The 24,977-nt window shown below is 39.3% G+C and overlaps 1 protein-coding gene across 8 annotated transcripts in view; it reads right to left on the bottom strand.

Moving 5' to 3' along the window:
• elavl2 (ELAV like neuron-specific RNA binding protein 2) overlaps positions 1 to 17,565 on the bottom strand; it is a 30,408-nt gene extending 12,843 nt beyond the window's left edge. For 2 of the 8 annotated variants that reach the window (XM_038731823.1, XM_038731825.1), the window contains exons 1-3: positions 16,027 to 16,120; positions 3,608 to 3,698; positions 2,232 to 2,475 (exon numbers count right to left, since the gene is read on the bottom strand). In XM_038731823.1, coding sequence (XP_038587751.1) covers positions 2,232 to 2,475; positions 3,608 to 3,679 — 316 coding nt within the window. In that variant the 5' untranslated portion in view covers positions 3,680 to 3,698; positions 16,027 to 16,120. Of the gene's footprint in view, positions 1 to 2,231; positions 2,476 to 3,607; positions 3,699 to 16,026; positions 16,122 to 17,377 lie in introns of those variants that run through there. The other 6 variants (XM_038731819.1, XM_038731821.1, XM_038731826.1 and 3 more) reach the window with 6 other exon arrangements.
• Between the last annotated feature and the right edge of the window lie 7,412 nt (positions 17,566 to 24,977).

The following is a 24,977-nucleotide window of genomic DNA, read 5'->3' as shown; positions in this document are numbered from 1 at the left end:
TTCAGTATTACTTGCTTCCTTTTGTAAAAGACATACATTAGAAATTAATACGACACGCAGGTGTGTACAGCATTCCAGTGCTCAAATACAAGACACATCTGTGATGCAACACACAGACAATTCATCTCAATAGTCGGGATTTTCTATAACAAGATAGCTGCATAAGGCAGAGGACATGCCAAATGAACAGCTGACATACAGGTAGCATGGGAACAGCCCTATAGAAGCAGATGTTAACAGCAACCGCTGTTAAAATGTTACTTTTAAAAGGATGATTTTAAAATGAAAAAAATGTGTTAATTCTATATCTGATTTAATCTGCAATTAGACTGGTCTGAAAAGCAAGAGGCAATGTAATTTAACTCCGCTGTGGACACTAAAAACACCTGGTGGAAAATTAAACAAGGTTTAATGAGATCCGATTCTGTCCATACTATGGACATGCACATTTCTACCTTTTTTGATTTCTCATCATGACAAATCGTCTTCCTTCAGTTTCTTGGGGTTCAAATACACTTTTGCAAGTCTAGAAAGTTGCTCAAGCCCAAGTTATTCCTGCTATATACAATTCTAGTGGACCTGCATGCAGACAAAATATAACTTAGACATGTATTAGATTTCCAGACAAACATTTTTTGTCATATTGTCAGAAGAAAATCAGATGATTAAGTCTACTTTAGAGACTCTGAACATCTAAATGTATAAAACAAAACCTAATCTTTCAAACTATTTCAAAGCCCTGTAAACAACTGACTGGTGCCTTGCACTTATTTTACTTGGGAGTGAGACTATCGCAATTGCTCTACCAAATATGCAACCCGTCAGGCATGTTTGTGTTCAGTCACCCAAGCAGACTGTGCGCAACACTGATTTTAAATGAGGATCACTGATCAATTCTGCACCACCCATCTAACACAACAATTAAATGCATGTATTGTATGCATAGCTATACAAGAGCATCCATCCCACGCAAGACTACATACACTTTCCTCATTGCTGCATGTAAAAAGTCTAGAGTCAGTACAAACATAATGAGAACCTTCCATCCCCTCATTTTGCTACCTCTTGCTGCCTTTTTTCCCCCCCAGTAACACAGTATGAAAGCTTTGATTTGCCACTCCTATTGACCTAGTCTAGCTAAACATGCTTACAGCACGAGAATTTTGAATGCTTGTCAGCTATACAAGCATTGTGAAATATTAAGCATTATTATTTCAAAGCCAGATGTGGTTGTGCGCACATCTTACATGTTAATTTAATGAAGCCGACTACCTTGGAGAATAAAGATAATCTATAATTATTAAAGTTCTAGCTTCTTAGTTCAACATTGCTCTCCAGCCTCATTTTAATGGAAAGAACTTCACTAAAGCTATTGATGCAAATGAACAGATGTGAGTATTTATCCTTAAAAAAAAAAAAAAGGCCAGAGAGGCTCACATGCCTGACCGTCGGACCGCATTTTAAGAAGCATATGGCAGAAGGTCTAGGTAACCTTGACCAAAACAGTGGACTGCAAGCATCTAGCACCCTCAGCCATTATTTACCTGCTCATGTCACACAGGAGATGTCAGTATGTGTCTCTGGCAGCTGCATTCCTCCCATTACAAAAACCAGAAATCATTTGCGATAAATATAAGGAAGGTAATAGTGCCATTACATTTTGGTGTCCCTTGTAATAAGAAGCCAAGTAAATGCCCTCTGTGTAGAAAGCCATGTATTCCATCTATATCAATTTCCCTAGGGTTTTTTTTGGGGGGGGGGGGGGGCATTTTGCAAATGAGACTAGTATCATCCTACATACTAAATTAGCATAGTCCTTATGCTGCTGTTTGGCAGGTTTTATAATGGCTACTGTATAAAGACGGTGCCTTATATTCGCCATAATAAGATGCAGAATGATTGGCTGACTTTCAAAACAAAGGCTTCTGCATTTATTGGGGGTAAAAGGGTCCATAATTTATGATACTAGATGTCAAATATTCAAAGAAGAAATCCCACACTGTGCATGCATAAACAGAAAAGCTTATGACTACGACAACACTGTCGGTGGGCCCCCCCCCGACACATTACGTGGGCTTAACGTTGATAAGTGAGGAATTTTTTATATAAGCATTACTTTCAACTTGCCTTAAATCTATTTTATGAAAATGAATGCACATGCTGCAGCCAATAAATTCAGAGTACATAGTTGAGCCATTAACCAGCCATAGCAATGCAAACAGTTGTTTTACCTGTTATTTTGTCTCGAACTAGTTTACAGGACTCAATTTCTCCGATGCTCCCAAACAAACTCTTCAGCTCCTCCTGGGTCATGTTCTGAGGCAGATAGTTGACTATCAAGTTAGTTTTACTGTCCTCTATGCTCCCTGACTCTACAGGTGAGGAGCAGTTGTTTGAGATTGTTGAAGGACCGTTGCTTGTGTTGTTGCAAGTTGGCCCATTGGACAGCTGTGTTTCCATGGCAGCAATTACCTGCTAAAGAAGAGAAAGAAAGAAGGAAAAAATATATATAAAAATCAAGTCAAAACCACATGCCAATATCCAAACATCAAAACACCAACAGAGTTTAAAAAAATGAATAAAATAAGACTCTTCACACATGATGGTTTTTGAAATACTGACTACTGGTGTTTTATTTTTTTCCCCTCTCCCATCAACCTTACTTTTTATTGCATTAATATAATTTAGTGTAGCATAGAAGAACTAACGCCATGTCATTGCATAAAAAAAAAAAGGCTGTGGTGTGTCAAAATTTGTCCTTCCTCAAAACAGGTTGTGGTAGATTTTAATTATGTAAAATTGTGGTTTCAGCATAAATATCTGACCACATGTGAAATGTTTGATCATGCAGTACTACAGGTAAAAAACTAGAAAAATAAAATAAGCGTAAATAATGAATTCCCTCTTACATTAAGGATTGCTGCTTTTGTTTCTAAATAAATAAGAACTTTCTACTAAGAAAGCAAAGTGACAGGCTATAAATCAGTGAGAAGCTTAACTGATAAAGCAAAATTCAACTTAGAAAGTGGCATACTTAAGCATGTCTTTCAAGGTGAAATCTTGCAACCAAAGAGAAACACTTCATTCTGCAAAATGAACTAGTTATGCAAAGCCTATAGCTGCACCAAATCTCCAGCCATAAGTACACAAGCATCGGACAACAGGCCTTAAAAACAATAGAGTAAATCAGTTAGGGAAACCAGCAACAAGTTGATGTATGAAGAGTCATCCTTTATAAAAACAGATTCACCATGTTCAGAAAGCAGATCAGTGTTATCACACTGCTATGCATATTCAATCACATTTTTACTCATTTGTGCACAAAGGTCATAAAGCCACAGTAAAAAAAAATTAAAGTAAGTCTGAGATAAAGATGTCAGTAGCAGACAGGTTTAGACCATACCAATACAGTCAAACAACAGCTTTTCATACACAAAACCCAAAAGTGCCTGTTCAAATCAAAAGTGAATTCAAAATTGAACAAGTGATTAATTTGATTTGAGCGTCGAAATATGACTGAGCGCTAACGTCATTGGTATGGCCTGAGCACTGAGACAAAGAGCAGGCCTTCTGGCCAAATGATTTCAAAAAAAGAAGTGCCACAGACCCCAGTCCAAGGCTCAGGTGCCCACGAACCACTTCTAAGCAGAGAAGCCACATCGCACAGTCTGACTGCCATGTTAGTTTGGAGTTGCCGTCTGAAAATGTGGACACAGAAAGTACTTCATGTTAGATCAACAAGAACAAAAGCAACAGTCAGAGGTGATCACATGTCATTGCTGGGGAGAAAAGGAAGAAGCTATATTTTTTGAACTGGCTGTCCATGCAGATTGGATTAAACCAGGGAGAAGCAAAAGGCAATGTTTCACTTAGTCACAATTCATCTTCAGTAAGGAGCAAACAGCAGAGCCAGGAAGTGTAGAGCTTTCAGAGAAACCTGGCCGCAACACCACTGACAATAAGCAGGAGGAATGGCAATTAGGAAAATGGAGGGGAGTGCTGCACAAAGATGATCACTGAAATTGGAAAGCACAAATCAATTGGTCTGCTCAGATTGCTCACATCCAGCAACAGCGCTTGCTGACACATGTATTTGCTGACGGACTCTGGCACGCACGCACACAAAGCATTAAACACTGCAAACAAGTCTTAAAATACAAGTGAGAAGCCAGAGTTCACCAACAGACAAAACTAAAGCTTACAAACTGAAATCACAACAAAAGGTAAAAGAGCCAACATGCATCAAGAAAGCAAGTTCTGAAGAAAACCTCACTATAACCACTAACAATTAAAAAAAATAAAAATCTGCTTCAAAATAGACTGTATAAAACTGATCACAGCTTACTGACCTCTGTCATTAAACATTTGGGTCCTGGGCTTATAAAGAGCACCTACCTATGCCAAACAATTTCCTGGGTGAAAAACAGCACAGATAACTGAGCATTTAGTGTACCATTTATGAATTTGTTTCTACTTGTTGGTTGCATCTTGTGAAAATGTCAACTTGCCATAACTCAAATGTGAATCGATTCTCTCTACTCAAGTGATGAAAACAGCATTGCAACTTTCAGACAGACGGGTATAACAAAAAAAACACCCACCATCTTTTTGATGTTTCACCATACTATATGAATCAAAAACATTAAATCTTAAATTATTTCAAAAGTGAAAAGAGAGATTAAATTCTTTATGCCAGCCTGATTGCAATGTTCTTTGTCAAAGTTTTTCTGCCATCTTAAAATACTGTTATGTGCTCCATACATTATGCATACGTCAATAAATATGTTCTGTATACTGGAGCTTTCACACATCCGTCTGACATTTTCCCTTCCCACATCCAGTGAAAGACTTTTATCCTAATAGTTTTCTTGACAGTATTTTGAATCTTGACTAAATTAAGTCAGTACATGACTGAAGAGAATCACCTTTGAATTTTTTGAACAAGCAGTTTCCTTTTAAATTGCTGCTCTCGTTCTGTTATTTGTGTAACACCACTGCTGTCAGATTCAGCGATTGGCTGTGCTGAGCATCATGATGTACATAAATGCATGTGCACTAACAAATTGCAGCAAACAGCTTGGTGTTAGTCAGATCAAACAGCTGTAGATCCGCCCTGGACTCTTACCCCATTTGAAAATAACTGACATCAACTTGTGTGAAAAACTGGAGGTGTGGAGTGTGTGTGATTAGAGTCCACTGTGATAGATTGACTAAAAATGACAATGTACGTAACAATGTTATTTATTTTGAATATTTAAATATCTTTCTGCTCTGAAAGCAAATCAGCATACGTCTGTGCACAGAACAAAGCTCATCAGTAGTGACACGAGTTTGAAGAGCGCACAGCACACTATACAATAGCTTATATAGGAAGGCTGATGCAAAACATCCACTTAGAAGATCATTAAGCTGTGAAAATTGCAAACTTGTACACAAATCTTTACATTTATGGCGCCACAGGTGATCAGACTGCCTAAAGAACAGGTCAGTTACATGTTACAGTTTTAGTTATTTCAAATAAATCTTTTACACCAAAATTAGCACTGGTTTATTAAACCCCAGTAAACCCGCTGAATATAGGATTGACTCCTTTCACATCACCACGAATTTGTCTTTTCAGTTTTCCCCCTGATGCCTCGAGTTTGACGTCACGACCATGCCGGAGAACAAGGTTGCAGCAGAAAGCAGCAGGAGGACACTGACAATGTTACAGTGGGTGCAGTGTGCAACTCGTAGACTGGAGAAATAAGGTGTGGCTGCAGCCTTTCTGGTTCAACAGCAATGTGCTGGGCAGGTGACAATGTTTGTGTGATCTGAAAGATGTCACCGCGTGGATGCAAGTCCCAGCTGACATACTGTTAGCCTAGGAGGTAAATGCTACATAAACACATGGATGAGACGTTAATAGACAGATGAAAGAGTGGTGCTGAAAGTGTCGAAAAGGAGTGTGTCCACTAGAGCTGGGCAATGAAACAATGATAATTATCACAATATAATTTACCTCAATATAACAAATTTTCAATATATCGTCAATAAATGTTTGATTTAATTCATTTGAATCATGAACGAATTAGCACTTAATTTTTCTGATTTATATATTTAAGATATTCATTTTGTTGAGGAAGAGGGACTGAAAAAAGATCATTTGTTTTGAATGATCCAACTCAGATTTGTGAAGTGATCCACTATTTGTCATCAAGTGTTTGTTCTGACCATAAAGAACAGTTTATAACCACCTGGTTTCTTCAATTTTCACTCAGGAGCAAAGCTTGAAAGAAAAACGTGATAATTGTCGTTATCGAACGGATAACGATTTTTTGTTTTTTTTATTTGATACTGCAACACACGTAGTCGCAGTATCAAGACCACAGTGAACTCAAGCCAATATTCTGGCTGAGTCAGTTGAGTCTGAGAAGCTGTGCTCGAGTGGTGAAGTCTTGCGAGAACCCCCTCACAACAGAGCCTCCTCATCTGAACAACCACCTAAGTCACTGACAATATGCTCATTCCAGTGTTTGCCAATATGTGGCAGATCAGAAGCCATGTTTAAAATAGCATAAAGCACAGATTCCTCAGTGCACATATGAAAATACAGTGTAGTAGCGTCCCTTAACAGCTTGCTGTTTCATAATAACCGCTTACTGACTGACTTGTGTTAATGGCAGTGATAAATAAACCTCTGACAGAGATATTATTTTGCTGCTCTTGTGTTTCATACTGTTAATTGAATATCATTTTTTTTTTTTTAAATCATGTTCTGAAAGAGCTATTTTAAGACATCAGATTGGGCTTTGAACCTACGATGGGAATCTGTCTTACATTTTAAGCACAGTAAGAATTATCATGAAGGCACAATGCTAATATACGGGAACTGTTAATACTGCATTAAACAAATGAAGTTTGGTTTTGGTGTAAAGTAGGGATGCACCGATTGTTCGGCCAATGAAATTAATCTGATGAAAATAGCAAAAAAAGGGCTTTCGGGGTTCAGCCTAATAGGTCAAAAGACCAAATAAATTTTACCGAACAATTACACTGACATGTCAACAGTGTGGAAGCATTTTAAAGTGTCTGAGAAAGACGCTGAAATCGCTGTTTGCACACACTGTTCTGCTGAATTGTCTCCAAACACATCCATTCCATCTGTGGCTGACTTCCTACAAAGGGCAACGACGGTCTGACCCGCTTTGAGTGTTTGTCACTCGTTTCTGAGAAGGCAATTAAGCTAGCTGCACCTAAATTTGGAGTGCACTCGTATTCAAGCCTTTATGGTAACTGAAACAGACCAGTGCGAGCTGACAGGCAGGTTAGTGACTTTATCCTGCCATTTTCTATTTACAAAGACAAGTGTTGCAGTACGAGAGTCCTACCTGAAGAGAGGCTATGAAGTCTTTGTGTTACGCCATACGAGAACCACATACAACATTAATCAAACTGGGTCGGACTTGATGAATTTAGCGCGAGGATACACATGTGACAACGTCCGGTTTTCAGAGTGAGGTGTCTATACTGTATGGAAATAAGATTAATTGGATTATATTCATAGAAAGTATATACACAATATTACAGGTGTACATTAAAAGTAAACACACACATGTAATTTACTTTACCGGACCCCCCTCAGGCCTCGGACCCACCCACCATAGTCTCTCCAAATCCTGTGGGAAACACTGAGTAAAAAGCACATTTTAACCATTTAATTTATCCAATAGTAAAAAAAAGGCAAAATAAATGGAACGTGAATGTACTTGTTCAGTGTTCGGCAAGTTTATTATATTCGGTTTCGGCCAAGAATTTTCATTTCAGTGGATCCCTAGTTGAAAGGATGACTTTATGTGCAATGTACAATCAATCATTTCTACTGTAAACATTGAACTTCCATTGGTTGCATGTAAAGGAAACCGAGTGTTTGTTTTACTTCAGTTTAATGAAACGTGTCCATCGTTACCACCACTGCTTTCAGGCTTCTGAACGTACTGTAGAGAAACTGCACTGTTAATGTTGCAGTGCACAAGTGCGAATACATGACTCAATAGATTCTCCGACATGTCCCTACAACAAGGTCAAAAACCCATTGACTACACAACGCAAGCAACAAATAGAAACTACAGACATACAGCAACAGAGTCAGCCCACATGACCCATCACCACAAACAAATTTCATTCACTAGAAGAAACCGCAACCCCAGACAAGTCAACATTGTCACAAGGAATATAAACTACCGATGAACTCGAGGACAGTACATTGATCAGGGCAAGTAAGAAGTTGACAGATCAGTTTACTAGCAAGGTTCCTACAACTAAAATAAGCTGCCTCAATCTCACAGGGCATGTGAGCAGTGAGCACCTCTAGTATTGATGTGTACAGTCTTACTGTTAACTGTGTTATGGACATTTTGATTACAAGCACTAATTGCCTTAATGCTCAAACCTCCAACACATTATGAAGGTGTACACACCAACTTTTACCACGCTGTTCTTCTTCTACGATGCATGCCATATCCCCTCCTATTATCTTGTATGGGAAAATCACAACCCTGGGAACTGATGTCCCATTGAGGTAAAGTTAACTTTACAGCTACACTATGCACGCACTAGAGGATAACTACACCGATTCTAGGTCCGATTTGCCCATCCTGACAATTGCAGGGGTGTTCCCAAGTGATCCTGTAGTGTGAGGATTTTACAGACATAACCTTGAGGTCAGTGAGTGGATCGGGGGGGGGGCCCCTCCGATCAGAAACGTGCCACAGCCAATGAGAGCGAGCTAACCAGGAAGCTTCAGTGTTGCGTAATTGATCGCGCTCTAAAATGTAAAAACCATGCCGATTCCCTCTCCAGTATTATCCCCCTCCCCCCCCCCCAATCTGCCTCCATGTTTGTTTGTCCCAATTCCAAAGTCGCTGGAATCACCACTGAAATTGTTAAGTGTGCTTATGATTAATATATATTTTTTGGTTAATTCTGTCTGTGGTACCTCCTGTTTTTTTTTAAATCTATTAAGATTGGTAAATTCTTTAGTGTGCACCAGGTAGGGCTGGGCGATATGGCCAAAATCACAATAAAAACATTTCGTATCTTCGATATATGTCAAATCATTATTTCTTTCACGTTTAAAGGCTGATTTTTGCTTTCGAGTTAAAATTGAAGAAACCAGATGGTTAATTATGTGGTGAAAGGTTTCTTTATACAGAATGTGACAAACACTTGATGCCAAACAGTGGATCACTTAACAAATCTGAGGTAGAACATTCGAAACTATTGTGACAATCTTTTTCAATATTTACTAAAAGAAATTTCAGTCCCTTTTCCTCAACAAAACAAATATTTTAATAGAAAAAGTGCTACTTTGTGATTCAAATCAATTAAACCCAATATTTAGTGACAATATATTGAACATTAAATTATTTAAAAAAATATATTGCGATAATTATCGTTATTGTTTTATTGCCCAGCCCTAGCACCAGGCATTAATCATTACCTTATCATCTTTAAGTTACTAAAGTTGTGTACAACCTGCTCCATGCAGAGACTTTTGATGGCGGCAGTGTGAAGTAATGTACAGTTCACCACGGCATATACTGCAGGTTAGGGTTAGAAGGCTGCAGGCATTGATATACTACAATGATATACTCATGTCTCTGTGTGCGTCTCTTGGGATCATAAACAGCATACTTCTAAATCTGACAGAATATATACGGTACCCCAAAACTGGCTGAAAGTTTGGTCAGTAGACAAAGAGTTCTCCCCCTGACGGCATTAGTCCTGACATTATTTGATTTAGGACATCAGTTTTCAGGTTCAAGTGATTAAACAGAGGCGACCGCAGTCAACATCCACACCAAGCACGCTGCTAACATCCCAGTGGCACAAGGACGGGGACTTGAACTTCACAGGTCAACTTAACCCTCTTGCTGCTCTTTTCATCTGTAATGTAGTCTCAAACTATAAAACCAGGTGGTGGCTGCAAAATAAAAGAACTGATTTCACATGTCAACATTATTGCAGCTCAAAAAGGCTATAAAGAGCAAAACACCTAAAACCTGACATTCAGCTAAAGTACTACCCCCCTGCACAGAAACAGGAGACGAGCAGGTCACAAGAGAACATACTGTTGTTGAAGAAAGTGACTTACTTCAATCGCCATTTCATGTGTTTCACCTTTTATTCTAGTACAAAGCACAAACATTGGCTATTGTCCCGCTTGAGATAGTGCCACAAGGCAATAATATTTCATTAGATAAACACTTGGAAGAGATGGCTTGGCAAGACGCCTATCCCCAAAAATTTCATCAAGACTTTCGCTGTGTGCAGCCAGCCAGCAGCCCCTTTGTGCAGGAATTTGAGTGCGGAGCATCTCTTTTCCCTGGAGGCCTTGTCTCACAGTTCGTCAGAAACCAGCCCCAAATAAAGACCACGAGGTTCTTTTTCTGTTTTCTCATCACTGCTAAGATAAACCCATCCACCTCCACAACTTTACCCCACTGAGCGGGCTGCCTTTTAGGACTCATTAAAGTGCAGCGTGTTTGGTTATTGGTACTCTCAGATCCCACAGCCTTCTCACAAAGAGGGAGAAAAGCCTCCGCACGCAGTATTACTATGAAGAGAAGACAGATTCACAAGTCATTCACAGTAAAGGCTTTTGACTTCACACATGAGCTAAAGTTATCTATAATGTCACTATGACAATATGCAAAAAGCACAAGGGACATCCCAAACTGACAACAAAGCTCTGTCATTAATTTACATGCAAGTGGTCCACCCGAATACTTTGACAGTTTCTATACTTTTGTTTTGTGCCTTAGCCATGTGTCATCCTTCAACCTCTGACGCTGGTGGTGCTGGCTCAGTTTGAGCAGCTCAATGATTGTGCTAATTTAAATCACACGGGAAAGTGACTTCGTGTGGGTGTTTGGAAGCAAGATTTCACAGCTGATCAAACTCTTGACTGAAATACAGATGTAAACCAACTGATAGAGTATATTCACAACCTGATCGTTCTTTAGTCGATCGAAAGAAAAATTTAATCTGCAACTATTTATAATCAATTCATTGTTTGTTTCACGTTTCAAGACACTACATTCTCTGGCTACGGTTTCTCCAAGGTGAAGATCATCTGTTTGCCATCATCACAAATTGAATCTTTTGGGTTCTGGACCGCTGGACTAATCAAGCAATACGATGACGTTACATCGGGTTCTGACAACTTGTGACAAGCATTTTTCACAAATTCCTGATGTTTTATAAACTAAACGACTCGTATAAACAAACAATTGATTGTGATAATGTTTGCACTGTTCACTTGCAAAACTCTTGATGCACTACCTGGAGGATAGATGTTTATGACAAATGTAGCCTACAACCAAGATTACCACAGCTCATTTAGCTTGAAATTCAATCAATCCCAATGATGGATTTATGTCACAACTGCCACTTGAGGATGCTGCCATTTTATTTTCAATTAACAGCAACTTCAGTAAAGGCCATCAAGCATAATTGCCATATCTGCACGTATTAATTTTTAAAAATAGTTTAATTTCCTTTGCAAGATTTGATTTCTGCTGAACTATGGTGTCCACTCTAATACACAAGAATCCACATCTCCCTGCACAATGAGAGTTCAGTTTCTCGCTCCCACAACGATTCATACATTTAAAGCCCTGCCAGTAATAGTGCAAACAATTCGACTGGTTTTATTTGTTGAAATTGCCTTCCGTTTTCTTCAGCCAGTCTGTAAATTTCCTGGATTATATAAAACATACTGTATAAGCCATTTCTTTAGGACCTTAAACCTAAAAAGGACCAAAACAAAAAGAAATACTGTGACTACACTTTTTTATAGATTCAAATCATAAGATAAACTGGGCAAAAAAGCCCAACAGAACTTTAAAACCTATTTAAGTCGAACCTGAAGCCAACAGTGAGATCAGCGTGTACTGATGTGACACCGAGCACTTAAAGTGAGGAGGCACGAATCTCTGCTACTAGCTCCTCCGAGGATTAAATTGACCAAGTATGCGTGACAAGTTGCAGAGTGAAGAACTCCAGAGTGCACACACTGACATGCAAGGCCTGTCCTTGAAAACTAAAAGCCCACAAGGTTCAAAATATCCCAGCTGAAAATACAGATGTGAATAGTCTACCCACACACACTTTATTGTACAAAGGCAAATGCTACAACATACAATGCTGTCAAAAGGTCTACTAATAACCTTTCAGGAAAAAAAGGTGATTTGATGACAGCACTGTAAAAACTAACCATTAGTGAAATCATCCTATACGCAGCGTAATAATGAATAGAACTTTTAAAGACCTTTACTACTTTGACTCTAGTTGTACCTGGTCTGTTGAAATCTGAAGCCAACTTGAATCATCTTGATTTTGCTGACAAGGTAACAATGATGAGCACGTCATTTGCACGTCTTAGATGATGCGTTGCTCAGCTGTCCACGCCTCAAAATCCTGCTCAGCGTTTTAATGCATTTTTGCTCTACCATTCCCACTAGCAAGACTACTGTGTTTGCAGATTAACATTTAAAGACGAGCAAAAGTGTATCAGAGTTGTAAACTTAATACTCAGATAGTCTGTCCTGAAGGTGCAAAGCTACAGTGGGCAGGGTTGAGAGTGGGGTACTTATGCAGCAGCGCAGTCATACCAGAACCAGTCAGAATTATGCTGAAAAGTGATGCAATGCTGACTTATAATTGACAGGTTTGCCTCCAAAGTAGAAGTGTATGCTTTTTCACCAACACTTTAAAGGAATAATCCAGCAGTGTTGGGTAGAGGAAAAAAAAAAATACAAATTTACTACAGAGTCAGCCTGAAATAAAATTCAGTTGGGTTAGCTTGCATTGCTCAAGAGACTGCAACATATCTTCATCAATATTGACTTATTCTGAAATTTTGACCCCAGGCATTTTTGATTCTTTCTGGCCAGAGTTTATTTTTTTTTTAATAACTAATGCAAAATATTAACATGTCATTGTGAGGGGAAAATATAATTTTCTCCATATTTTCAGCTCTGTTACCACAATTTTTTTATTTGACTAAAAAATAGAAAACAAATGTGTGTCTATGATTATCAAAGTGCCTGTTCTTGCAACGGTTTAACATAGCAACACTATAAATAGCTAAGGATTAAATCAGAGGTACTCTGATTAGTACTTAATACTGAGTAGGCAATGTCAAATGTATTGATTCTGACATTTAATAGTGAAACTCTAGAAGTCACACCGCCAAAGAATGATTGAGTGAAGCCTACTGCAAAATAGCAGTACATAATTTTCATATCAGCTATAATATAAAAAAAGTGTGCAAGCCATATATCACAAAGGCTGACAGTGTGACGCCAAAAGCTGGACATTAAAAGCTGATGCCAGTGTTTTAGAATTACCTGACATAATAGCTGGAAATGCAAAAGAACAAACCATCCATGTAAAAATGAAGTTTAAACATGTGGGTTTATACCTTACAATACAGTTCCTATAAGTTCAAATCCAATAATTCAAAATCAAAAAAGTAGTGTGAAATGCTTAGACACCACTAGGTATTTTCACACTACCTCTGCTTCTCACCATCATAGGCCTACACACTAATACAGCCAAACATCAAACTACATTAATCAGCACTCATCACATTAACACCTATACCGAGCATGAGACATGGCGATCTATAAAAGCTGCTGTTCTGCAGCTACAGGGTCAAGAACACTGCAATGCTGATGACCCACACACATGCAGAGGGAGGGCCACCCTGTGGCCAACAGACAATAAGGACCACATGAACAGTCAAGTGAACCATCCACAGATCCCAGACTACATCAACAGCAGGGGGGGGGGGGGGGGGGGGAGCAGACGTGGAGGCCATGAGGAGAAGAAAGGGGGATGGGATGGATATTTAAGAAGGACAAAGGGGACATAATTGCTTTTACTAACCTAGTTCTGACAGCAGCACACATTGCTGTACAGAGCAGTGATGTGGCCTTTGGAAGTTCACTCACTGTCCCGCATTTTAGTCAATGTCAGCAGCCTTTATTTAGAAAGGCAAACGTGGGGGCTCAATAATACATGAAGACAACTGGTCTTCTCTCTTGTCCCTCTTAGGAGCACAGAGGCTGCTGAAATTGTGGACGTTGCATGAACCCTGAGGAGGAAAAATGTCTAAAAGTAGCAGCACATGAAGAAAAAATGTGGGCATCTCACATCTATACTAAAGCTGACCTTGTGATGAGATCTGCAGTGATTCTTAATTTGAATGGCTAAATTGCATTACTACTACTCAGGTTACAGTGCACCAAGACCTGAGCAAAAGGAACCTGATTCAGGCATGTTCTTACAACAATTTAGAACTGCCATATTTTATTATAACAACTATATTTCATCTGGCGATTGGGCACATTGCATTGCCAGTATGTTCATCATATTCCATTTCATCTGTCTTAAACATTTCTCACTTGTGATACAGTGACAAGTCAATAGAGGATGATTTTGCTGAACAGTTAAAATTAAGAAATTACATATGATATTCTACATGTACGTGGAAATGTCTTACTAATTACCATATGTTCAACTTAACGAATACCAGGAATCTCCACTCAGTCAAGGTGTACCACACCTTGAAACTGTCACTCGGCACCCCCCTTTTTCCTGGGTTATTCCTCTACAGGCCTACCCACAGGACCACAGATGTGTGTGTTGGCAGCCTCCTGGTAAATTAACTGGTCGCTGCTGGCTCCACAAGAATGTAATCTTTTCATGACCTACCAACTGAAGATTACTCACCACAGACTGCCAGCTATAACTCAAGCTGCCTGTGGCTCCAACACATTCACCTGCTCAATATTCAAGGCCAGTTACTACAATCATGAGCACAAAAAACTTGTCAGCCAAGCATGAGCACAAAAACTACAGAGACCAATAATCTGTTTTTTTCCCCACAGTTGTATTATCCAATAAAAGACAAGAAAACATCCTGTGACACCATTTAAAAGTGGACAGTGAAACAGGCTTTACTGTGAGTATCGGCATCACTTGCCATGATATCAGGCAGTAAGTTAAGACTACTGGCATAAATCACAAAGATCACATATAGGAAAATAGGTTTCAAGTACTGATGAAAAAAAAAATACTCTGATACTATTAAAAGAATGACCTCTGTGTGTACACACAGAATACATTGACAGCCTAAATATTGTGTGTTAAACTCAGGATTTAGAAAATATAATAAGACACATGGCAAAACATAATACCACAAAGTACACGTGTTAAATTGCTCCAGTCATGCATGCAAGAAGGGGTCTGAATTAAAACCGATGCCATGTTTAAAAAGGCAAAAGGTGAGTGTTAAAACCCAACTGAGTTTAAAAAGTGTTAGCCTGCCTTTTAGGTAAGGCGTGTGAAGTGGAGTCTATGTGGAGAGTGGAGAGCCGCCTTGTTTAATTAATCTGTATCACCTGTGCTACTGCAGGCAACCTCCGCAACAAGACCCAAACTCGGTTCATGCAAAGTTAATTTTTACCAAATTCTTCCAAACCATGACTGCCTGTAGTTAATGCTAAGTTACCACTTTTTGTTAAACATTTAATCTTAACTTAGTTAAACTGCCCCTACATGTTAATGTTAACTAGGGTTGCAGCAGCAAGCGGCGTGGTTGTTTAGCCGAACGCGGTTTGGACCACTGCCAAAGAGCAGGTTTTATCCAAACACAGGGTGGGGAATCAAACGGTTTTCAAGTTTATAAAGTCAGCTTGTGAGGCAACATGGGGGTACTACTGCGTGTTGGCTAGCACCCGGATTTAGATCTGCGCTTGCTAAGACAGTAACGATTAATTTGGCTAGCTTAACATTAGTTAACGCTGGCCAACATTATGACACGTTAAAATACGATTATTTCCAATGAAGCTCTGCGCACAGCATGTCTGACTCGCTAGCTACCAGTCGTAAAAAACGCTTTTTTTATATGGACATTTTGTGCGCAGTTTCTTTTGGCAGCTCATACTTTTACACTACTCCTTTGTGGTGGCTTACCTTGAGGTGTTGATTCGCAGTCACTTTATTTATTGTGAAGTATGTAGACAAACTCTAGGTCGCAGTCTTTGCGCAGCAGAAAAGGGGCGGTGGCGGGAACGCGACCATCTTAAGTAAACTAATCAGACACTTGGCCAATCAGCGAAGAGCCAGTCTCTACTCTGGAAATAAACTATTGACTAATTGATTTGCTGCAGGTGCAGGTTTTTTTTTTTTCACGCTACCTAGCCTGACTGCTATTTAGAGCAAAATATCAATGCAAAGGAAAAACACACAATCATGACAATGCTGGAGCAGAGGCCCCAGAGTTGCGCCAGTGTGCTACCAGGGTCCATATGGTGTTCAGGGGAAACCAGCAAAAACAGAGATAGGCCTACTTTAATTTGACTATTTGCACTGCTGTTTCTACTTTAGAGTAAACTGACTCCACTGTCACGTTTGCGCCTGCAGAACATAGTAGCCTACATATAGGTCTATTTGCATGAATACAGGCATGAAATGTAAACCCTAATCAAATTGGGATGTTGGTAAGTGGCCTTTGGCAAGAAAAAGGTTAGGATCCAAATCCGGGGTGTTTTTCTTGTTGTATAGGAATTTTAGGTGTGTCTACACTTTACACTTAAGATCTCCACGGAAATTCAGAAATGCCATACCAGAACTTAGACAATATCATCCAGCAACTCCAAGTAGCGCAACACAAAGGCTGCACTTAACCTAAGCTATAGGCTATAGCATGAGGTCCTTTTTAGAGTTAGACTACACTGAATCTTAAATTAATCTTAAATTTGTAGTATTTGACTATGTTTTCATATTTCTATCTATAGTTTTCAAATTGATGAAATAATTAAAAATCAAACAGCCTAAACGTGGTTAGTTTGTTTACTGTCGCTATTATTTCAACTACTAATGTGATAAACTGGGCTACATATAAAACAGTCTAATATTTCCAACATGATAACGTTTTCACTTAAAATGCGGTGAAATAACCGACTACTATGCGGATCCCACGTTTCAGCACTCTACCAAGGCCTATATTTCTACACACTAAAGCAATAAATGTGTCCGTCCATGTCTGAAACCTTGGGAAATTATTAAATGAGCACATGCCTACATATCCTATGGCGTAAATCTATGATCTGCCAAAGGCACCGACATTCAGAGTTGAAAGTCAGCTGTCATTGGAAACAGGAAGGCATCACGGTGACTTTCCCATCGCGTCTGCATGCAATTAGACAGCCGGAGACTACAGTGGATGATCTGCTCTACACACTGTCCTCAAAGAATTGGCGTGAGATGAAATATCAGTTTAAAATGTGTCAGGTGAATGAGCAAATGTGTAAAAATATCTTACCGTTTCTATAAATGAAAGTTATGGACGTCCTTAGGCAAACAATCTCTGAATGACACACCTGGCCAATAGCTCGTAAAATGATGAATTCCTTCTCTCTTAGTTCAAACTTGGAAACATAAAAAGCCAACACAAACAAGATAAAATGAGGAAATGAAATGTTTATTAAATCAAAACACAGAAATGAGTTCCTTTCAGCAAATGCATGAAACAAAAGGAAAAAAGAACAGAAGAAATAAAAGGAATCAAATAATTAAAAAAGCCGGCTTCTGCCTGTCTCGCTCTTTACAGGTGCGCCACACAAATACGCGACATCACTGAGTGGAAACCAATGCAAGGAGGAGGTTGTCTTTAAAAGGAAGATAGTCCTGCCGGCAAATATATAGGGCCGTATCACAGCATGCCTATACCTCTCCGCTCTCTCCGTTTCATCCATTCAACCTACACATGAACACGCATTGGACGCGGAAGTATACCCGGAGTAGCTCCAGCCACCGCTTATGCACACACGAGCTCTTCAATGCTATTGGCTATGACGCGGCCCTCGTTGGGCTCAACCGTCTTTCCAAACCACACGACGCGATTCGTCCTCGCCCCAGTCACTCAAAGCGATGAGGCATTTTTTTCTCTCCCTAAATATGGCATTTGAAGTCAGACATCGCCTTGCCGGGACACGCACGGTGCAGCAGGCGGGAATAACAACATGGCTTGAGAGTATATTCCGCCCCCCCCCCCCGCTCACAAATGTGTTTCTCACCACACTGTTACCATCATCCAGGAAAAGGAAAAAACGTAGCTCGGTGTTCTGTTTTCAGGTGCTAGGGATCGCTCGTTATTCAAACTGGAGGTTTCGTTCTACTTCAGCCCCCGCATGAGACAATCAAACGACTCGGACACATTCTCCTACCAGGACAACCCACCCACCACCACCCGTGATTTCTTACTACACCCCCCCCCCCATACACACACACACACACACACACACACACTGTCTGCGCCATTTCAGCGCTGTCACATCACTATTTGTCAGAACAGGATAATCAGCGCCCGGTTTTGCCACAAAACCTCTTTGTGCGGGTGCAGAAAGAAACGACTATGCATGCATGCAGCAGGTTTCAGCACCACGGACAGCGCAGCTCTCCGGTACAGCAGGCTACGTGCTTCCCACTGTCTGCCTCAGAGACCTGCAGTCAATGGTCAGCCCTTCATTACAAGACCTATAGCCTAGAAACAAAGGTGGGTGTTAATTTGGGCTCCCCTGACAAATTCTAAACAGTATAAAACGCTTTGCTTAAGCTTCCCTTGCTGTTATATTACAGCAGGACGCACACCAGTCAAGCACACTGTACAGCAGGAGTGGTTGCACGCTTATCCCATGCACATTTCTTTGTCGACTTTCAGAGGGCGGAGCAACAGTTAGGTGGCTCTCCTGGATACAAGTGAAAAGGGAGATTGGTGCTTTCCGGAGCAAATACATATAAACCGATGCAGCTGCAGTGGCGAAAGGCTACAAGCTCACTGCAGAAAACCTTCATCAAAACAGGACCATTCATGACATCCCACATATTGTCCATTAAACCCATGTAGACATGTATGTTTAGATGCATGCTTGTCCAACAGTCATTATAAAACAGCCTATTAATTAATGAGAGCAAATTAACATTTGTGTGTACATTTGGGCATCTGTTTGAACATTTAACAAAACCTTTCAGTGATCTTTGGGATGTACATTTACCCCAAGTTACGTACTAGCTTTTTGGAATTTTTAATGAATGATAAGAAAAGTGTTTCCAAAGTAATGTCACCAAGATGTTGTCTATAATATGTACAGCGTTTAAACAACATTGTTTTACAAATAAAAATCAAGTTAAACCGAACAACATACATACTTAACTTTAGACACTGTCAATGCTTTTTGATGGACATTATTCCAAAAACAAAAATGGAGGTGCCACGTTGATTTGCCTTGGACTTTGTTCTTCAATTAAATGCTACTCACAGCTAGAAAAACAAAATGAATGTGATCTTTGAAGCTTTGTCATCAGCTGGGAAACTGAAAATAGAAAGTACTTGGGTTACAGATTATTCTATTTGCGATGTTTTCAAATTTAAACTGATGTAAAGATTCAAGTCACAGCATAAATAATGTCTGCCTGCGCATCACATGCATCATTTCCTGTTTAATACAAAATTATAAAATAAAGGAATTAGAAAAATGCACTATTAGCATGAGTTGCCATGCTGCTTTAATCTATAAGGTTATGAAACATGTGTTGTTGACTGTACACAGTGATCAGAAACAAAGTACAAATGTTTCCTGCTCCTATCTGGTATCTGATGTCGAAGTACAGCTCCCCTGAAAATCAGTGAAGTCAGTTTGATGTAGGCCCAATTTCCTGGCTACTTATAAAATTTGCATGACAAAACATTTTAAAGGTAAAAAAAAAAAATAAATAAAAAAATCTTCTAAAAGCCATTTCCAGGCTTTACATCTTGATGACAGCACATGTTTAAGTCTGGCTGCTCTGGTTTCTGGCTTTGGGGAAATTATTCATGCCCACAAATATCAATTAGATCATTAGCATTTAGATAGCATATACGAATTCTTAAAATGAAAGGGAACATGGCCCTTTTGCCCCTATTTTTAATGGTGATTTGTGAAAATGTGTCTCAAAAGAATGTCAGCAAGACTTACTGGGGAGGTAGATTATATTTAAAAGATCAGACACAAGGAAGGGTCAATATATCAGGATAAATCAGGGAACTGTAAGGGCACCAGTACTTCTGTGCGACTTGTTTCCGGGAATAGAAATAGACAGGAATAATATGGAGCCAGCAAACTGTCACCTAATAACGGGGCTGCTAAACTTAGTTTTCTTGTCAACTGTAAAACAGACAAATCAACTCTTTCACTTCAGGTACTGCTGGGCTTCTTCTGAAAGTCTGACTTACATTATAGTCAATTCCCCCAGAGACATTATCACAGTCTAGCAGTCAATAATTTTGGCTTGGGGTTGAACAAATACAAAAACTCTCTGAACGCTGGCATATTAAATATTATGCTACTCAGGAGATTTCCCTCTGTGGCAGCTAAGGCAGCAATCATTAGAAAATCTTACCAGACTCCTGTAGCTTTGGTCCAGCACCATCTTCCTGTCAGGCCCTCACGGCATGCTCCTGGCCAGCTTCACCGCACCCAGGGAGCGGCAAGGAAACCACCATCTTGATTCCACCGAGCAGACAAAGAGGCACAGAGCAGCGTGCGAGAATGGACACGTTTGACTTTGCTAGTTACATGAAGAAGCACCCTCCGAGTGTTGAAATAAAAGACATTTACAATAATATTTGTTTTTTCTTCATTTCTTTCCACACTAAACAACAGCAGCAATGGACAACAATTTGTAAGTTTAATCATACTATCTTTGTTGGCCATAAGCTCAGTGCAGAAAACCTTCAACACAATAGGGCCTGAATCAGAATAAACTGTGAAATTTCATACTATATATTTCCCATTAAACTCATATAGACATGTATGTTCAGATTATTTTTTCAAGTATTTTAAACACACTGTACACATTGGAAACTGTTCAAGACAAGACACGGACATCCCAATCAATCAATCTTTTTATTTGTCCTCATACGGAAATTTGTTTTCAGAACAATCATGTAGGCATTACATCATACGCTACAGAGAGAACCTTTAAACATACTGGTAAACACACAACTAATACACATAACACATAATTTTCCATACCCCGCACCTTACTACCAATGAAATTAGGAAGACCGGACCAGCTGAGCACCCTGCCTATTTGGCTATATATGTGCTTTACCTGTTTAAAAACGTAATTGCTTGAGGCACACATGAAGATTTAGATCTATTTTTGGTAAATAGAGGGGAGGCAATATCGTCGCCCAGATGGCAGCAGTTCGAAAGAGGGTGTCTCTTGTGTCCCACAATGGCTTTTTCCCTGTTCATCATCCTTTCCCTATATATACGTTCCATACTTGGTAACTTGGTCCCTAATAGTTTACTGGCTGTTGTTACTGTTTTTCTTACAGACTTTTTCTGTGCCTCAGTAGCATTACCAAACCAGCAAATGATGCAAAAAACCAAAACGCTTTCAATAAAAGAACAATAAAACATCTGAAGCATCTTGGTGTGGACATTAAAAGACAACAGTTTCTTTAAAAAGTACATTCTTTGTTGTGTCTTTGTGCTTATGAGGTCAGACCACAGATCCCATTTGAGCTTATGGTATTTGTAATTTGTAACAGATTGTATAGGCTTCCCGTTGATAAGAGTAGAATTTGATGATTGCTCTGTTCTAAAATCAATGGACATTTCTTTTGTTTTGGTGGTTTTAAGCAGGAGGCTTGACTTCTCACACCACTTTAGGAAGTAGTCAAGAACTGGCCCATGCTCCTCCTCCTCATCATATAGTAGGCTCATCAAGGCAGTATCATCTGCATACTTACCTGTTTGGGAAAGTGCTGGTGCAAGAGTTGGTATATAAAATTGAGGCTCAAGAGAATACAGCCATCTATCTTTGGGATGACCATGTCCGTTAATCCCATATTAGGTCCAATATGATTTTTGGAATTCTTCATGAATTATAAGTGTTTCCAATATCATGTCACCAAATATAGTCCATAGTATATACAGCTTTCAAATAACATTATTTTAGAAACAGAAAAAGTTAAACATTAAACTGAGTACCACATAATCTCATGCATTTTTAAGTTTAATAACATCTTTGTTGCTCACATCAATCGAACTTCCTGCCCTGATACTCAAAATGGAACCTGTTGGTGTGGCAGCTTCATCACCACAATGGGTGTTTGCCTTAAAGGAATACTTTTCAATAAAGAAATAATAAATAAAACCTCCAAAGCATTGAGACATTAATTTACTGCATGTTGCATTTATCACATTATGAAAAAGGCAACCTTAAATTATAACTACTTACAGAGTATCATAAATAAATAACAACATACTCAAAGCAAGAGTTAAGTAAATACATAATGATCTTCTACAGACATGAGGATTACGGTAAAAGACAATGATTCACGGGGCTTTGCTTACAAGAACCTAATATTCATCTGGGAGTTACAATTATGTCATGCTGTACAGTGCTTACCGGCCACGGGCTGAAAGGTGGCAAACAGCATCATCGGGGGACTCTTTACTGTAAAGCAATACTATTTCTAATGGAGAGAGAGCGCTAACATCCAAACCTGACTGCGGATCAGATGGCCATCTACATTTTAGGGCCACAAATATGAACAAATGTGTAATATGTACACCCCCTTGGAGGGAATGTAGGTCAATACTGGGATCATTAACCTAATCCATCTTTTTAATGCAGAGTGCCAAGGTCTCAAACCATTTGGACAGTATGGATTAGGAGCATTTTTTTAAACTTGCTTCAGGTCAATAATTAAATAGGCACTGGCACCTCACTGTAGGGGGCGTTCTTTTCGGCCTCAGTGGCTCATACAGTAAGTCTCAAAATATCCCAGACATGTGTTTTGTTGTCTGTAGCTAATCTGGAGCACGCTACTTTATACTTCAGCTAATTTCAGAAGGAAATACTGCATGTTTTACTTAATGACATCCTACAGCTATAGCTGTAACAAAACATAATCAGAGTATGAAATACAATACATTGTTGTATGTTCATCATATACTGTAAAGATTTAAGTCAAGTCAATTTTATTTATATAGGTCAATATCACAAATCACTTCAAGGGGCCTTTTAATCTACAAGGCATACACCCTCTGTGTGCTTTACCCTCTATCCTTTAACAGGGGAAAAAATGGAAGAAACCTCAGAAAGATCAACAGAGGAGGGATCCCTCTCCCAGGACAGGAGAGGAAAATGAGTTTTCAGCTTAGATTTAAAGGCTTTAACAGAGTCAGACTGTCTGATGTCAGCAGGTAGATTATTTCAGAGAAAAGGGGCACGATGGGAAAAGGCCACCCAGCCAGCTGACTTCTTTTTAACTCTGGGAGCGCATGTATTTTGAGAGCATGAGATCGGAGATATAAAAAAGGGGCGAGCCCATTTCCCATTTTATAAGTCATCAGAAGCACCTTAAAGTTCGATCTGACATGGATAGTTAGCCAGTGAAGTGAAGCTAAAATTGGTGAAATGTGGTCAAATATTCTGGTTTCAGATCGTAGCTGCAGCGTTCTGAACCATTTGAAGACTTTTAGTAGAAGGTAGGCCAGACAATAAAACATTACAGTAATCCAATCTAGATTTGGACTAAGATCTCTGCATCAGACAAGGACAGAAAAGCCCTCCTTATAGCTAATAACATTATTAACATTGGCCGCACTTCAACCAGCTACAACATTAAATGCTGTCTACTCAACATCAATAATAATAATCCAATATGTTGAACCAAATCATTTTCTTTAACTCTAACTTTTGATATTTCAGTACACCTAAATATTTAACTGGAGTAAAATGTTTAATTGAGGACGTTTCTGATATTGACTATTTTTAAACTGTGGTACTTTTACTTAAAATATCAAAATACGCAACCACTGCAGACTTTAAACGGAAAAAGGATGTAATTAAACCAAATTGCAGCCTACATCACACTGTGAATAAAAACGACTCCAAACGGCACTCGCTTTACTGTAAGGTATGGTGGTGAAAAATGTATTTTAGTAATAAAAACTGATGCTTTCTTTTACTGGTGGGTTATACCTCCTGCTATTAAATGTCAAGGGGTGAGTGCTCTTGACCTCTGCACCCTTATTGAGCACTTGTCTGCAACCTGTGAGGCTGACAGGAAAGCATTTTACCAGTCATGGCCGTTCTGTCTCTCCAACAGATTCTAGCAAAAGGACTAAGATGTCAATAGTGGTTCCTTTGAGACATTAACGTTCCCTGTACTGGAGCCTCTTGTGCGACAATGGTCTCAGTGTTGCACGGAGGTGATTATTAATGCTCCCCGCTGGGACTGGGCAAAGATATGTCGAGATGAGCTTCTTGAAGGTCTGCAAAAGAGGGTAATAAGCAGCCCTGCTGTAAATTGTCTATCTGAATGTGCCTTTTACTCTTATAGCCAATAGATTGCTATGATCAGAGATAAGTGTAGAGGCAGGGACTCTCTCAGGGGACAAACTACAGCCTTGCTCACTTATTTCTTAGCATAACAACTGTTTTGTGGGGGTACATTTATTTATATTAAAATGAAAGGCAACCCTTTTTTAAACACTCACATGTTGCACTCATTTCTGTATTAAATGAAATCATTTAATATGATATGAACCAACTTATAATCCTTATTTTGTAAAGAGAGCACAGTGCAAACCGACAAATGTTAACTGAACTGTCATCAGTTAAAGGAGAAACTTGTTTTGGTTGCCCGTGCACAATGACAAATAATAAAACATACACAAGTCAGACAGGCAGGTCACAGCAGACAACATGAACACCACAAAAATAGTAACACAAACTAACAGATATTCCAAGAGGACATCAGTGTAGCTCAGGAACCTGCAATATAAATATTGATGCAATTTTAACCATAATTACCTAATCTGGATTCAAAATATGGGCAGAAAGAGGGATCACCAAAATGT

The sequence above is a fragment of the Micropterus salmoides genome, unplaced genomic scaffold (assembly GCF_014851395.1).
Source record: "Micropterus salmoides isolate LMB-PRFRI ecotype aquatic unplaced genomic scaffold, ASM1485139v1 Ms_hic_scaffold_2, whole genome shotgun sequence".
NCBI classification, from domain to species: Eukaryota; Metazoa; Chordata; class Actinopteri; order Centrarchiformes; family Centrarchidae; genus Micropterus; species Micropterus salmoides.
Note: the sequence above shows the minus strand (reverse complement) of the source record. Positions and strands in the feature narration are given on the sequence as shown.